Source organism: Argentina silus, assembly GCF_951799395.1.
Source record: "Argentina silus genome assembly, chromosome: 7".
In the NCBI taxonomy this organism is placed as follows: domain Eukaryota; kingdom Metazoa; phylum Chordata; class Actinopteri; order Argentiniformes; family Argentinidae; genus Argentina; species Argentina silus.
This window is the reverse complement of record NC_139661.1, coordinates 17,845,862-17,858,489: the sequence shown is the minus strand read 5'-3', so window position 1 is coordinate 17,858,489 and position 12,628 is coordinate 17,845,862. Positions and strand designations below refer to the sequence as shown.

Sequence of the window (12,628 nt, the reverse complement as noted above, 5' to 3'; positions counted from 1 at the left end):
AATTGAATGCACTGAAATCTATTTAACACATTTGCTACCGAATGAATATTGAAAACAAAACAAAAACAAGAGATCAGTTGAAGAGAACACATTCATACATACACATTTGATAATCATGTTCTGTTGTATTTATACTGATTGGGCTGTAATGCATACATAAAGTGTTTGACCATACTATACGCAAGAACTAATGATGTCGATTTACAGTTGATCCATAGACTGTAAAAAATAAGTTGGAGTCTTATGAATCCAAACTTATGGTCTGCTGGACCATTGACTCATAGTGCCCTCTAGTGGATACATCTGAAAGTGTATGCTACTAGAAATTAAAACTGCTGGGAAGGATTTATGGGGCAACTGGTACTGGAAAGTAAATTATCACTTTTTATAATGGATGGAAAGAAGCCAAAAGGACAAATAAATAAAGCATTGGCTACTTATCAAACGACAATAACACACACAATAAGTTCACACACACACACACAGGTAAATTCAAAACCCTTTTATTTGTAGTAAACAAACTCGAGAAGTGATGTTTACAAGGCTTTTCACATTTCCATTGGTGAGGAGCGAACCATTTCACATTAAGATGATCCAGAGTGACAGCCACAGTGTGTGAAACATGACAAGATAGTGAGTGAGCACTTCTTCAAGTGGAACAAGCATGGGTACATCATACAGCCCAAGCATCAGAGCAACGTTTGGACAAACTGAGAGAAAATACCATTTAAGTCTTTGTTCTGTTACACAATCAACAGACATTGGAAATGACATTGTTTCAGTGCTGCACACAAACATGCATCCTGAGAGCTCTGCGTTCGTGTGAGGATGACTCATTACAGTTCAGGCCAGTGATGCTAGAGCCTTTGCACAAGTGCTATAGATGAGTGTCAAGTGTAGCCTAAGATGGCAGTGTTTCAGAAGTGGACAGCAGCATCACATGGCCTGGCTAATGCTAAAACAGATAGACATCCAGGCTAGTAGTTTCTCATACATTAACAAAACACAAAGTAATATATGTATTAAATGCACTGATCACCCATGGTTTCCCCTCTCATACAAAGATCAATACTTTCTCATGATGATTTTGATCCCTGTCCTTTCATTATCAGGTCAATACTTGTTCATGGAGTTGACAGGTTCCCTCCATTTTAGCTAAACAAAGCACAGGATTCAAAAGCATACAGCAGAGAAAATGCTTTTAATATAGTGATAAAGAACTGAATGACAGTGGCCTTGTGGCTACTCAGCTAGACAGAGTGAGAGAGTATATTGCATAGGAAGTTGGTACCCGACAGACCTGTATGAAAACCAGACAAAGAAATCCCACTGGCACTGCCAAAATGACTCAAACACCAAGCTGCCTCTAAGCTCTGATCACAGGTCAATTTAGCTTTTTTCACTTTGGGTTTAGTAAGATCACAGACCTGTAGATCAGTTGGTGAACACACTACTTGTGTTTTAATAGATACCTGTGGAATATTTTCCTCCAGCAGGCTACTGAAACAGTATTTGCATTCGCATATTCCTCTTCAACATTCAAAAATGCTGCATTGCTCTTGATAGACCTGACATTTTTTCTCAAATTCTTTATCCACTTTCTCAAGAAATAAACATTAAATAATTTGAAGGACAGATTTCAGATTTCCCTAAAATGTAATAATTTAGAGTAAGTAACTGTTTTGGCTTAAATATTGATAACACACAAATTAAGCAAATACTTCTCTTTAAAAAAAACATTTAAATAATTTAAAATATTGCATTTACCAACCCATACTTAGTTACGCTCTGTTTGATAAGCCAAGTTTGAATGATTTAGTTAAAGCCATTTAAAAATGCCAAACTAGCACAAACAGAGAAGTGTTTGCCTTATGGCAGAGCTAAGAAAAACAATGTCAGCCTCCCTGAGCAGAAAGTCACATCAACACCACAATTCAAATATTGAATAAAACACTCAAAGCTTGGCAAAAACACACCACCCCCATGTTCTTTTTTTAAGATGAAAACTGACAATGAAATGTAGGAGAGGCTTCACCAGTCATATTGAATCATATGTTTATGAAAAGCATTACAAGTGTCTCTGGGTACTCACTTGCAAAAGGCAATATTGTTCTAGAGCCACTGCATCACACATTTCTAACACTCCAATGAAATATATATTTTTCACAGGTAAACATAATTTTAAGTCCGTCATTAGAATCCAGCTATTGCACAAAAAAGTACTGTATTATTTTTTTTGTTTACTGGTCTATCTAATGAAAAAGCAAGTAATCTCACAGTCGATAATATGTGAATTATGGTTTGGTTTAACAGCATATCTACTTTGCTCTCAAAGGAGAAAGGCAAACCACTGGACTAGCAGTTTAGCTTAGCTCAGTATACCACTGAAATTCTTCAACACCAAAGCAATTAAAAGAATACACTTGTACTCAAATAGTTTGTTCATCAGTTCATTAAGATGACTGGTTTATCAACATCTAACCGTTATATCATGATAATAATTAAACTACAAGTGGAGGAGAAACTCTTTATATTGGAGGATTAAGGAATGATACACCTTCATCTCTCACATCAATTAAAATTTCCCTTCGAAAAATTCCCTTTTTTACAATCTCCCTCAATTTCCCCTGAAACCTATCATTCTGCCCAGTGTCAAAACATGAAGCAGATCATAAAGGGTACCATCACTGCAGCAGTCAGCCATGTTAAGAGCAGACATGGGTCAAAACAGTATTTGACATTTTTCAAATACTTTTGAGCATTTGCTTGAGCCTGCCTGGAACGCCATATGGGCGTGTTTTTCACTTTTTGGGACTATTCCATTGGTTCCATTGCACCAGGCAAAATCAATTAAACACAGCAAAGTAATAAACATTATTTCAAATACTATTTGACACAAGGTCTGGGTAAGAGCAGTGAGAATAGGCGCAGAATGAGAGTAACATGATGATGTGACATTCAGAGCACATTGAGAATTAATACATAGGCCTATATATATTTCTTTTTGTAAAATCATGATCAAAGACTGTTACACATACTTGACTTCACAGACACTAAAAGACAGCTTATAGTACACTTTTTCTAAAAGGCAAAACTTTGCAAGTTAAATAAATATTTGGGAGAAGCAAAAAGAAAACATCCTCCTCTCTGCTTTTGAGTACAGTGTGACTCATGGCAGCCAGACAGGTCGGCTCTCAGGGTGGAACGGAGAGAGAGGTAACATCTGACCACCTGTACCTCCACATTCTACTTTAACTATTGACTAACAGACTCATTGTGATAAGCAGAACCATTGCCCGCCTTTGTGTCATAATAACCATTAATGTTCACATGCAGGCTTGTGTTTAACAACATGATACTGACCAGAGTCATCCACCTCTCAGAAGAAACATTCATCTTGACGAAATGTAACAATTTAACAAGACAAATGAAGCTGTAATTGATATTCAAATACTGGAAAACATATAAAAACAGTTTTTGAAGTGTAAACATTGGTTTGATGCCTGATGGTCAATTTTTGTACATGGAGAAATTATATAAAATAAATCATGTACGTCAACTATAAATTGTTCTTATTAAAATGTAAAAAACAACATAATCATTTTAATAATTATTATTGTAATCATGTTCATGTTAACATTGTTTTGTACAAGGTTTTTCTGTTGTGTTATAAATAGATATCTTTGTAACATCTGTCTGCATCACTCTTTACACATTTCAGGCTTTGACTTTTCAAGGCAAAAACATTACTCATGTCCCAGCCGCGCCCACACACACGCGCATGCACGCTCACTCACACACCCGCTTACACTCGCTCAAACCCGCAAACAGTCAACGGGGGCTCTACGTGCGATTCAGTGTCTGGAAGATTCTTGAAATCTGAAGCATGACAGGCCCAGTCTCTGGGTCGTTCATCCACTGTGTGCTGTTCAAGGGGTTCTCCAACATGTCCTCAAACGCTGCACAAAAAAAAAAAAAAAAAAAAAAAAAAAGCAGAGGGGTGAAGATTTTAGAAACCTGTGGAAGCAATGCTATAACCCTTTTAGGTTTACATGCCCGTATGCCTGGCATATGCCTCTGAGCACTTCTGTATAAATGAGAGAACCCAAAAATACTGTAAAACCACAGTAGGTATCATTTCACATACTGGTTTCCGTGCTGATTTGAATAGTTACCGATGACTAACATCTAACTGAACCCTGATATGGCTTGGGTTCAGTATGATGGGTCTGGGAGACAGCATAAGCCAAGGGGATAATGAGTGGTGCCTACCCAGCAGAGTTTTGGGGTTGGTGAGACCCAACTGCACCACAGGATTCTCCAGGATGGCCTGGAACAAGGGGCTGTTGGTGTCGATGCCTTTGTCCAGGTCTTCTGGAGAGGGCTTCCTGTCCCCCAACAGCCACTCACACTGCAGGGCAAGACAACATCTTGATCAGTTATCTAACCATTCTGGTGGTTTTATAAAGTACAGGCAAAATTACATTAGGAGACAAGAATATAACTTCAGTGGGGGCTTTGCTTGAAAGTTTTGACTTGCGTGCGGGTATCAAACACCTCAAGTTCAAAAGTGAAACACCTTGAGTTGTTCAGCGTGGACAGTAAACCTACCGCAGCGTCCTGTTGGTTATTATTGACACGCAGGGCATCGATCACCTCCTTCTCATCAAAGCCCATTTCCATCAATGCAATGACCGCCTGCAGAGACAGGGAGACAGGGCCTATTCATTTCTCTGACAGTTTACACTTTATCCGCACAATGAGTTAATCACACTCTCCACTTTCAATCCTCTATGCAGACAGATTCTGTAAATAATACTTCACAATACCTTCTGATAATACTTGTATAGAATCAAGTTACGTTATAAGTCTAAGTCTATAAACTTATGGCAGACAGTAAGAGGGCACATGGCAACATCATAGAAAAAATATGTTTTATGCACGTTAGTGTTGTACACAAGTCAGCATTAGCTTCCGAACTCCAAAGGCCCCAGGGCACCGAGACAGACGCTTACCCGTGAGTCCGGCCTGAACTCTCGTTTCCTGCGGATCCTCTTGAAGATCTCTGTGAGCTCGTCTTGCCTGGCCTGGATGTCTTCTGTGCTAGACTGAGAGTGAGTACGCAATAGGAGGGGGAGGGGGATGGGGAGGTTGCCCAAGGCAGATGCGGAGGCGGAGGCTGAGACAGAGGGGCCTGGGGGGGCTGCCGTGGCCCCCACTGCTCCTGAGGCATCCTGACCTGGCAGTGGGGTGTCCACGGAGGGGTCGTCTACGTGCTCAATAAGCCACTCCATGGCCTGCGTCACTGACATGCTGAAAGGAGAGAGGGCTCGTTAGACTCTTCAATCCTAACAGACTAACCATGACTCATTTGAACCATATTGGACTCACTGATTCAAATAACTGGCATTGATTAACATATGTTCAAGCTAAAATACTCAGTTTAGACAGAATTGGTCTGATTACACTGGTGATAGGGGTTCTGAATGGAGTCACTCTTGTGCTTGATTCTGTGTATTGTACAAACTCACTGGTTCAGTCTCAGAGCTTTGATGGCTCTGCTCTCAGGAAAACCCATCTCGGTCAGCTGCTGAAGGGCCGTCTCATCCACTCGGTCCTCCTCATCCTCATCCAGCATTGCTGCCAGACACACACACACACACACACACAAACACGTTATTAATGTATTGCTCTGTTATAACAGGCTAACATTATCATAACAGTGTTTCAATGCTAACAGTACTAACAATGCTTATGACCAGGTTCAGAGTGGTCTGTAACAGCTGATCAGACAAATCTCCCAAACCGGTCCTTCAGATGTCAAGGCTAATCATTTAAAAAGAAGCGCACTGTACCATTAGCCTTTTTGAAGAGCTCAACAGCATCAGGGTTCAAGGCAAGAAGCTTCTGGGCCACTTCAATGAGGGAGACAAGTATTTTCCTGAGCTCCGTCTGAAACTGGTGAAAAATGTACACACACACACACACACACAAACACACAGACACATACCAGAATCAATAAGACTACAATCTATAGCACAACACTGAGACCATTATTATGCAAGTGATCATTGATGAGGAACAGATGTATTATTATTATCAACACAGTTGATTTCAGTCTGATGACATTGCAGGCTAATGAGATTCAGGAACCTTAATTGATTTCAGTGTGACCTGTCAGTGGTCCCCTAGTAGTGCCCATGTTTCACTGACAGGTGATGATGATGATGATGATGAACTTACGTCTCGGATGTTGTGCTGGGTAACAGTGCGGTCGGTGTGACGGATGGACAGGCTGGCTGTGGCTTTCAGGATGGCATCTTTATCTGGCGCCTTGTTATCCTGCTTCTTCTGACAGACATGGAGGACAAACACATTTAGAGAGAGGGAGAGACTTGCACAGTTATTCAGTTTGGATCTGAACAATATGACATCAATATTGGTATATGGATAGGACAATCAACTTTGAACCTGAACTTGTTTGATAACCCACACAACATATGACATTGACATTGGAGGACAATCGAGTTTACCTTTTCTTCTGCAGATATGTCAGCCATTTTTGGCGGTGGGGGCGGCGGTCTTTTCTTTATCAGCAACAGGACATCTGAAGACAAGGGAGAATGGGGTCACTTCATGCAGGAAAAACATAGTTAGATATAATTTTGGAAAATATACCCATTAATATTACAACATATTTTATCTTTACCTTTATCTTTTAGATTTTCATCTGCAACTGTTTTAGTTTCAGTGAGGATCCTTTCTGTAGCAGCGTGAATGAGTTTGTGGTGTGTGAGTGTTTTGGGGTCTTCAAGACTTCCATGTACATACTGCAAAATAAGCAAAATCTAGTTGATGTGGGACAAGATAAAGTAAAATATGGAAGAAGAAATAGGATAGAGAAAGAGTGAGGGTAGATGACAGGCATATTGTATCATATATTTTCATTAAATAACAAACAGTGAGGTTTTAAGAGCATTTGAAACCGAAACTCAGGCCAGAACAATCACTCAGTCTGCGATAGATAGCTGGAGTGTTGTTGTTTCTGGTATAACTGTAGTTACTAAGCTAAGCATAACAACAAGAGAAACAGACTATTGTCGCTGCTTGCTGTGACATTTCGCTGCCTTCAAGCTTACGGGGTTTGCAGACAGGCTTACCCGCCAACTTGCTAAATTATAAATAGCAATGTCTACCCAGTTACTATAAATACTGAACCACTGACACTGACACTGACAATTTCAACAGGGCCTGCAAACATCAGCAAACAGCAACACCAACAATGACTCAGAAAGCAGGAGAATAAAATTAAAACACACTGACATACATGTTTCAAGCACTTCTCTTTGAGTTTTTCAATAGTGGTGTCTTCTGTAACTTCTTCCAGCCACTCCGTACCCTCCATGGTACAAATGTGGATCTTTAATACTTTTCCAGCGAATATCTTCTCCTCTTGTACGAACATAGCTGTAGCCTTGATGTACCAGTTCAGTGATGTTGTTGGCTGACAGCTAGCTGCTAGCTAACGTTAGCACGTTAGCTGTTGTCTTCGAAAATCAACGACAATGGTGCAAATGCATGCTCCTATAATTGTCTAACCATTTTCAGACCGTGTGATCGGGTTGAAATGCGAAAGCAATCGATTGACGTTATTTGTGTACAGCCAATGTGTTTATTTTCCTCGAAGAGACGAGTAGCCAGCGAGAACCCTATTTTGTTGGTAATGTCTGCACTCTGAACCCAGGCAGTCCTGTGCAAACTGGGAGTTGTAGTTCTTCCTTCAAGCAAGTCTGCAGGAAGTTGGCAAAGGTGCAGCTAAAATCTGTACCATGCCAGGCTTTGATTATACCAGAGATTATCTGTACAGTAAATTATTTATCCATATCTTTATTGATATACGATATGCTAGTTCGCCAAAACAGTATATTTATTCATGTGTAACGGGCAGTCACATCGGCGTGTGAGCATCTTTGCAGCGAATGCTAGAGCTAGCTTGCTGGCTAAATATGCCAGACCTGTTACCTATAGATATCGGACTTGAACGCTTCTGTACTTAGTTCGAACGAGATAACACTTGTTTGATCCACCGCCTCTAAAAGGACAGCCCCAAGTGACAGGTTGCATAAGTCTGGGACCCCTTTGTCACGTGGTCGTAGCTAGGTGTCGTCTGCGTCGCTAACCTGGATTTGGTGCCACTACAGTAGAGCACACGGGAAGGTGGGCTGCTCCATAAGGTAGGCTTGATAACAGAAGTGCAATGCAATCAGAAGTATGAGGCGAAAATATAACCACAAAACAACCCAATCGAGTTCCTGTTGACTGTAGAGTCTGATTATTAAGTCTGTGGTCTCGTCTGAACATGCCACACAAAATGAGTAGTTGGTTGCTTTTGCCATCCTTGGTCATGTAGACATAGAGTTGGCGGTTCAGTCCAGGTGAAGGTTGAGACCAGACCACCACACACACAAATACACAGACACGCACACGAGTACACAACAGTATTCAATAATTGTTTGCCTCAGTCTCTCTCTCTCATCCATCACCAGCATTTGGAAATTGCAAACATGTCCTCTGAGGAAGAGAAGACATCCCCATCATCTTCATCACCATCCTCATCCTCCCACTTGATTGGTAGGAAGGAGGACATCATTCAGGCGAAGCGTGTGACCAAACTGGTGGGAGGAAGGGACATAGTGATTCTTTACCACCAGGGGGAGCTCTACGCCATAGACATGCGCTGCTACCGTAAGGATGGGTTGGCGTGTGTGGATGGAAGTCAGCATACAATTTAAGTCACAGAGAATAGACTCAATGAATATTGATATTCGTCATGAGCCTAATTCTCATTCGTCATGAGAATAAGGACTGAATGTTTTAACAACCAGTATTGTACTGCATTGTGGTTCTAGTCATCTTCTTATGTCTCCAGATTCTGGTGGTCCTCTGCACCTGGGAGACATTGAGGTGAGCTGTCGAGATGTGTATCTGATCTCATGGTCTAAGGTCTGAGACTGTAGTATGTAAATTGTAAATAATAAAACTATCCAAATTGACTCACTGTTGTGGTTGCTGTTCACCAATACTCAGTAAGTACACCATCTCCACCAATCCAGTACAATGCTCACCTCTCACGCTTTGTATCATAGCAAGCTACACCTTTCTCACACCTTTGCCATGCCTCTTCTCTTCCATGTCTGATGTGCCCAGGAGTTTGACGGGCGAATGTGCATCGTGTGTCCGTGGCACAAGTACAAGATCACCCTGGAGGAGGGGGAGGGGTTGTACGAGGCCGTGGACCCCTCCGCCAAACCCCTTAAACCCACCTGGCGCTCTAAGGGGGTCAAACAGAGAGTTCACAGGGTCACAGAGCTCAATGGGGACGTGTATGTCACCATCAGTGACATACCGGGCGCCATCGACTCAGATTTCTACCAGACGGAGCAATACAGGGCCAGGATGGACAAGGCCCAGCCCAAGACTAAGAAATGAGGAAGTGACAAGAGGAGGTGACAGCCTGATTCTCGACCCATTTTCTGAAGTGTGCACTTATGTACTTCCCCATATAGATGAACAAGTGTAAGATTGGTTTCCTATAGGATTGGTAACCTGTACACTGACATTTTTTCTCATCCTCCGTACTAAGACATCCTCCGTCTCCCTCGGTCTCTTCAGTTTTGTATGATTGTGTGACTTTTGACTGCCTATCTTTATTGTTTAACAAATTACCTCATGAATGACAACTATTAAAATGACTTTTATCGTTTTATTTGGTACGAAAGTGAGTGGTATGTTCATATGTACGTTATTGCATGTGGTTTCATTGTAAACAATCCTGGAGGATACACTCATAAAGACATGGACAGTATAGGGGGTTGTAGTTGCAGTTGGTCTCTCTCTTCAACAGACAGATGGAAGGTGAAGGGTCCTCCCAAGTACAGCTTGCCAGTCATGACTGAGTTAAAGGAACATACTATAGGGGGGCTGTGGAAAGAAGAAGACAGGTGAGCTTACTGATCTCATCTTATGAATAATTAATGTCGACCAAAGATAGAAGCATGTGAATGTGTTCAACCGGAGACGACCTGGACCTCATTAAAGTGCTCCTATGGTCTTCAGCATCCCCTCTAGTTTCCCGCTCTTGTCCAGCACCGCAACATCGCTGCCCCCGCCGACGCACTTTTCACCGATGAACACCCGCGGCACCTTAACACAAACACACAGTCATTAGTCGGGAGACAACACAGAAGTTGAACACAATTGGCTTGTTATGTACTATTTCTGTGACAACTACTGTATGTCTCATACGCCTATGTGTATAGGTACACAGGGGAATAGACGGTTGTCTATCCTACGGATGGCATATTATCTGACAAAATACAATGTGAAAGAATTCGATTCAGCGTCAACAAATTGTTATGCTATGTAAAACAGGTTTTAGACAACAGGTTTTTCAACGTTTATTCCAGATACCTACCGAATGTAATGTTCTTTAAGTGTCAGGTCTCATCATAACTATTGGAAGATATTTGACTATTTTCATTTTCACGATTACAATTGCAAGCAGCAATTTACGCGGGGAACGAGCCAGGTGCAATTAATCGATTGGAGCGCTGCATGCACCCTTTGCGCAATTGCATTCAAACCCGCTTTCATTTAGACATGATTTATTTGCTGAGTCACTGTGACGACCAGTGAACAAAATTAAAGTTTGGATTCACTGTGATCATCTCTTGAGAACTTATCCTGAAATGCATAAATGTCAAAGATCCAAAGTATAGACAATGGGGCTTTTATTACCATTAGCCTAGGCCGCATAGCCTCAGGACAAATATAACAATGAGATAATTGTCTTTAGTTAAATAAGTCCATAATAGCCTGCTTGAGACTGGCATGGCTAGGCTTTGCACTCTATTTTATGAGGCCGAATAAAGGAAATTCAGATGAAATGCAACACAAATATAGGCCTAATGAATGGTTCAGTCGTACTCTTGGCAAACTACTTCAGTGGCTTGAATACAACAGCCGACAGAGAAGGCTACTTTATGTGTATTTGTTTACAAAAAGTGCGTGCAAAACAAAACTGAAACTACATTATAACTCACCGTTCGCTCCCCCGTTATTTTTTTTAGATAATCCTGTATTTCACTCATGTCATCTCGTCCAGTGATGTCTATAAATTCTAAGTGTCCAGATTTGAATTCATATTTTGACAACACATCCTTGGCCATTACGCAATACGGACACGACGGTTTTTGAAATACGACCACTTTATTCCCTTGAATTCTGGCCGTAACGAACTCTTGAGCCATATTTGTAATTAAGGTGCAAGGTCACAGCTAATAATAGAGTTATCCTTTTGCAGATTCTATAAATGTTGACTGAAATTGTCAACGTCAAACTATGATTTCACAAAACAGGGGCGTGTTGCGAAAAGCAGTAGTAGCAAGTTAAAGTGAACAGAGTGGGATGGGCCACAATAAAGCGCTTCAGACAGATTCACGTCACATGTGGTCCTTCTAGAAACACAGCCAGAACAAATGCTAACTCTTAAAATCAGTTGGACAAAAGTTGATTTAATCTTTTTATGAAAGAAAGAGACTGGCAAAAGTAGATGCAGGTTATTAAATTAACCATATTTTATGAGATGTATTCTTTGTTAAAGAAACAGTTTGAGTCATTATCCATGACAGACCACAGCAGCTAATATTAACATAGCTAATATGACATCAATTAATCCATCAGCCATCACTGTTTTGCATTTATTGCATGTTATTTCCATAAGTTATTTCGTTTTATGACTTAGTCCTTGCTTATTTTGCCCACCAGAGTCCGCCCTTACTCAAGGGAAAGGGTAGCTTCATGTAAAAGGTTCACACTCATACTGAAAGCATGCACCCTTCTTGGGGACAAAAGGGTTCTTCAGCTTGTCTCCACAGGAGAACCATTTAAAGAACCATTTTCACATAGAGGTTATATGTAGATACCTTTGTATGTGTTGCATTTATATTTATTTAAAAAGGGAACATGCACGGTGTGTGTGTGTGTGTGTGTGTGTGTGTGTGTGTGTGTGTGTGTGTGTGTGTGTGTGTGGAGAGGGCTCTCTCTATGACTATAAGAGGGGTGTGTCTATACGTATTACTTAGGCCAAACCTAACTCCTAGAACCTATCAACTCCTGGTTTATGGTTCATGTAAACTACTTTATACAATTGCCACGTCTATTCATTCATTGTCTCTCAACTCCATCTTTGAAGACTATCCAATATGTTCTATTCACAATTCATGCCCAAGATTACACAACATAAAATCACTGACACACATCTCACCAACAGAACACACGTCACAACCAACGTGTCTTACACACATGGCTCACATGTTACCCAACATAAGAAATGGCAGCTACATGACTCGTTCCAAGTCAGGGGTACGTGGGGTGTGGTTTCATCTCGTTGGGGGGGGGGGGGGGGGGGGGGGGCGGGTGGGGGGGGGGGGGGGGGGGGAATACCTCTGCGTGTCTCACTTGCACAGAAAGGGCAGTGAATGTCATAGTACTGCCCAGAATAGAGCTCACACATCTCTCCTGTGCTTGCCTCTAAGATGATAGAGTGATTGTGTGACAGCAACTGTCC

General features: G+C 41.3%; 3 protein-coding genes across 5 annotated transcripts; 1 reads left to right on the top strand and 2 right to left on the bottom strand.

Moving 5' to 3' along the window:
• Positions 1–507: 507 nt before the first annotated feature.
• On the bottom strand, positions 508–7,725 carry ubac1 (UBA domain containing 1). Of its 3 annotated transcripts, none has more exons than XM_083672841.1 (10): positions 7,328–7,725; positions 6,710–6,830; positions 6,534–6,607; positions 6,244–6,351; positions 5,856–5,958; positions 5,532–5,640; positions 5,016–5,313; positions 4,612–4,698; positions 4,273–4,411; positions 508–3,959 (listed from the first exon to the last, which is right to left on the bottom strand). In XM_083672841.1, the coding sequence occupies exons 1-10, from the start codon at positions 7,463–7,465 to the stop codon at positions 3,844–3,846; spliced, it is 1,293 nt and encodes a 430-aa protein (XP_083528967.1). In that variant the 5' UTR covers positions 7,466–7,725; the 3' UTR covers positions 508–3,843. The 3 variants fall into 3 exon arrangements, with proteins under 3 accessions (XP_083528967.1, XP_083528969.1, XP_083528968.1); XM_083672843.1 differs by having other exon boundaries at positions 5,856–5,952; XM_083672842.1 differs by having other exon boundaries at positions 6,244–6,348.
• Positions 7,726–7,775: 50 nt separating this feature from the next.
• Positions 7,776–9,758, top strand: LOC310806660 (Rieske domain-containing protein-like). The gene is made up of 4 exons (XM_083672844.1): positions 7,776–8,234; positions 8,547–8,745; positions 8,930–8,964; positions 9,208–9,758. The coding sequence occupies exons 2-4, from the start codon at positions 8,565–8,567 to the stop codon at positions 9,487–9,489; spliced, it is 498 nt and encodes a 165-aa protein (XP_083528970.1). The 5' UTR covers positions 7,776–8,234; positions 8,547–8,564; the 3' UTR covers positions 9,490–9,758.
• Positions 9,750–11,440, bottom strand: LOC310806661 (glutaredoxin-1-like). The gene is made up of 3 exons (XM_083672845.1): positions 11,103–11,440; positions 10,089–10,203; positions 9,750–9,981 (listed from the first exon to the last, which is right to left on the bottom strand). The coding sequence occupies exons 1-2, from the start codon at positions 11,307–11,309 to the stop codon at positions 10,093–10,095; spliced, it is 318 nt and encodes a 105-aa protein (XP_083528971.1). The 5' UTR covers positions 11,310–11,440; the 3' UTR covers positions 9,750–9,981; positions 10,089–10,092.
• Between the last annotated feature and the right edge of the window lie 1,188 nt (positions 11,441–12,628).

Excerpts from the sequence above, each read along its gene's own strand:
- ubac1 (XM_083672841.1), bottom strand. The coding sequence starts at position 7,465 with ATGTTCGTACAAGAGGAGAAGATATTCGCTGGAAAAGTATTAAAGATC. Across the intron at positions 6,352-6,533 it reads ACATATCTGCAGAAGAAAAG|AAGAAGCAGGATAACAAGGC; the intron begins GTAAACTCGATT and ends CATGTCTGTCAG. Across the intron at positions 4,699-5,015 it reads AGTTCAGGCCGGACTCACGG|GCGGTCATTGCATTGATGGA; the intron begins GTAAGCGTCTGT and ends CTGTCTCTGCAG.
- LOC310806660 (XM_083672844.1), top strand. The coding sequence starts at position 8,565 with ATGTCCTCTGAGGAAGAGAAGACATCCCCATCATCTTCATCACCATCC. Across the intron at positions 8,746-8,929 it reads CATAGACATGCGCTGCTACC|ATTCTGGTGGTCCTCTGCAC; the intron begins GTAAGGATGGGT and ends TTATGTCTCCAG. Across the intron at positions 8,965-9,207 it reads TGCACCTGGGAGACATTGAG|GAGTTTGACGGGCGAATGTG; the intron begins GTGAGCTGTCGA and ends TGATGTGCCCAG.
- LOC310806661 (XM_083672845.1), bottom strand. The coding sequence starts at position 11,309 with ATGGCTCAAGAGTTCGTTACGGCCAGAATTCAAGGGAATAAAGTGGTC. Across the intron at positions 10,204-11,102 it reads AAATAACGGGGGAGCGAACG|GTGCCGCGGGTGTTCATCGG; the intron begins GTGAGTTATAAT and ends GTTTGTGTTAAG.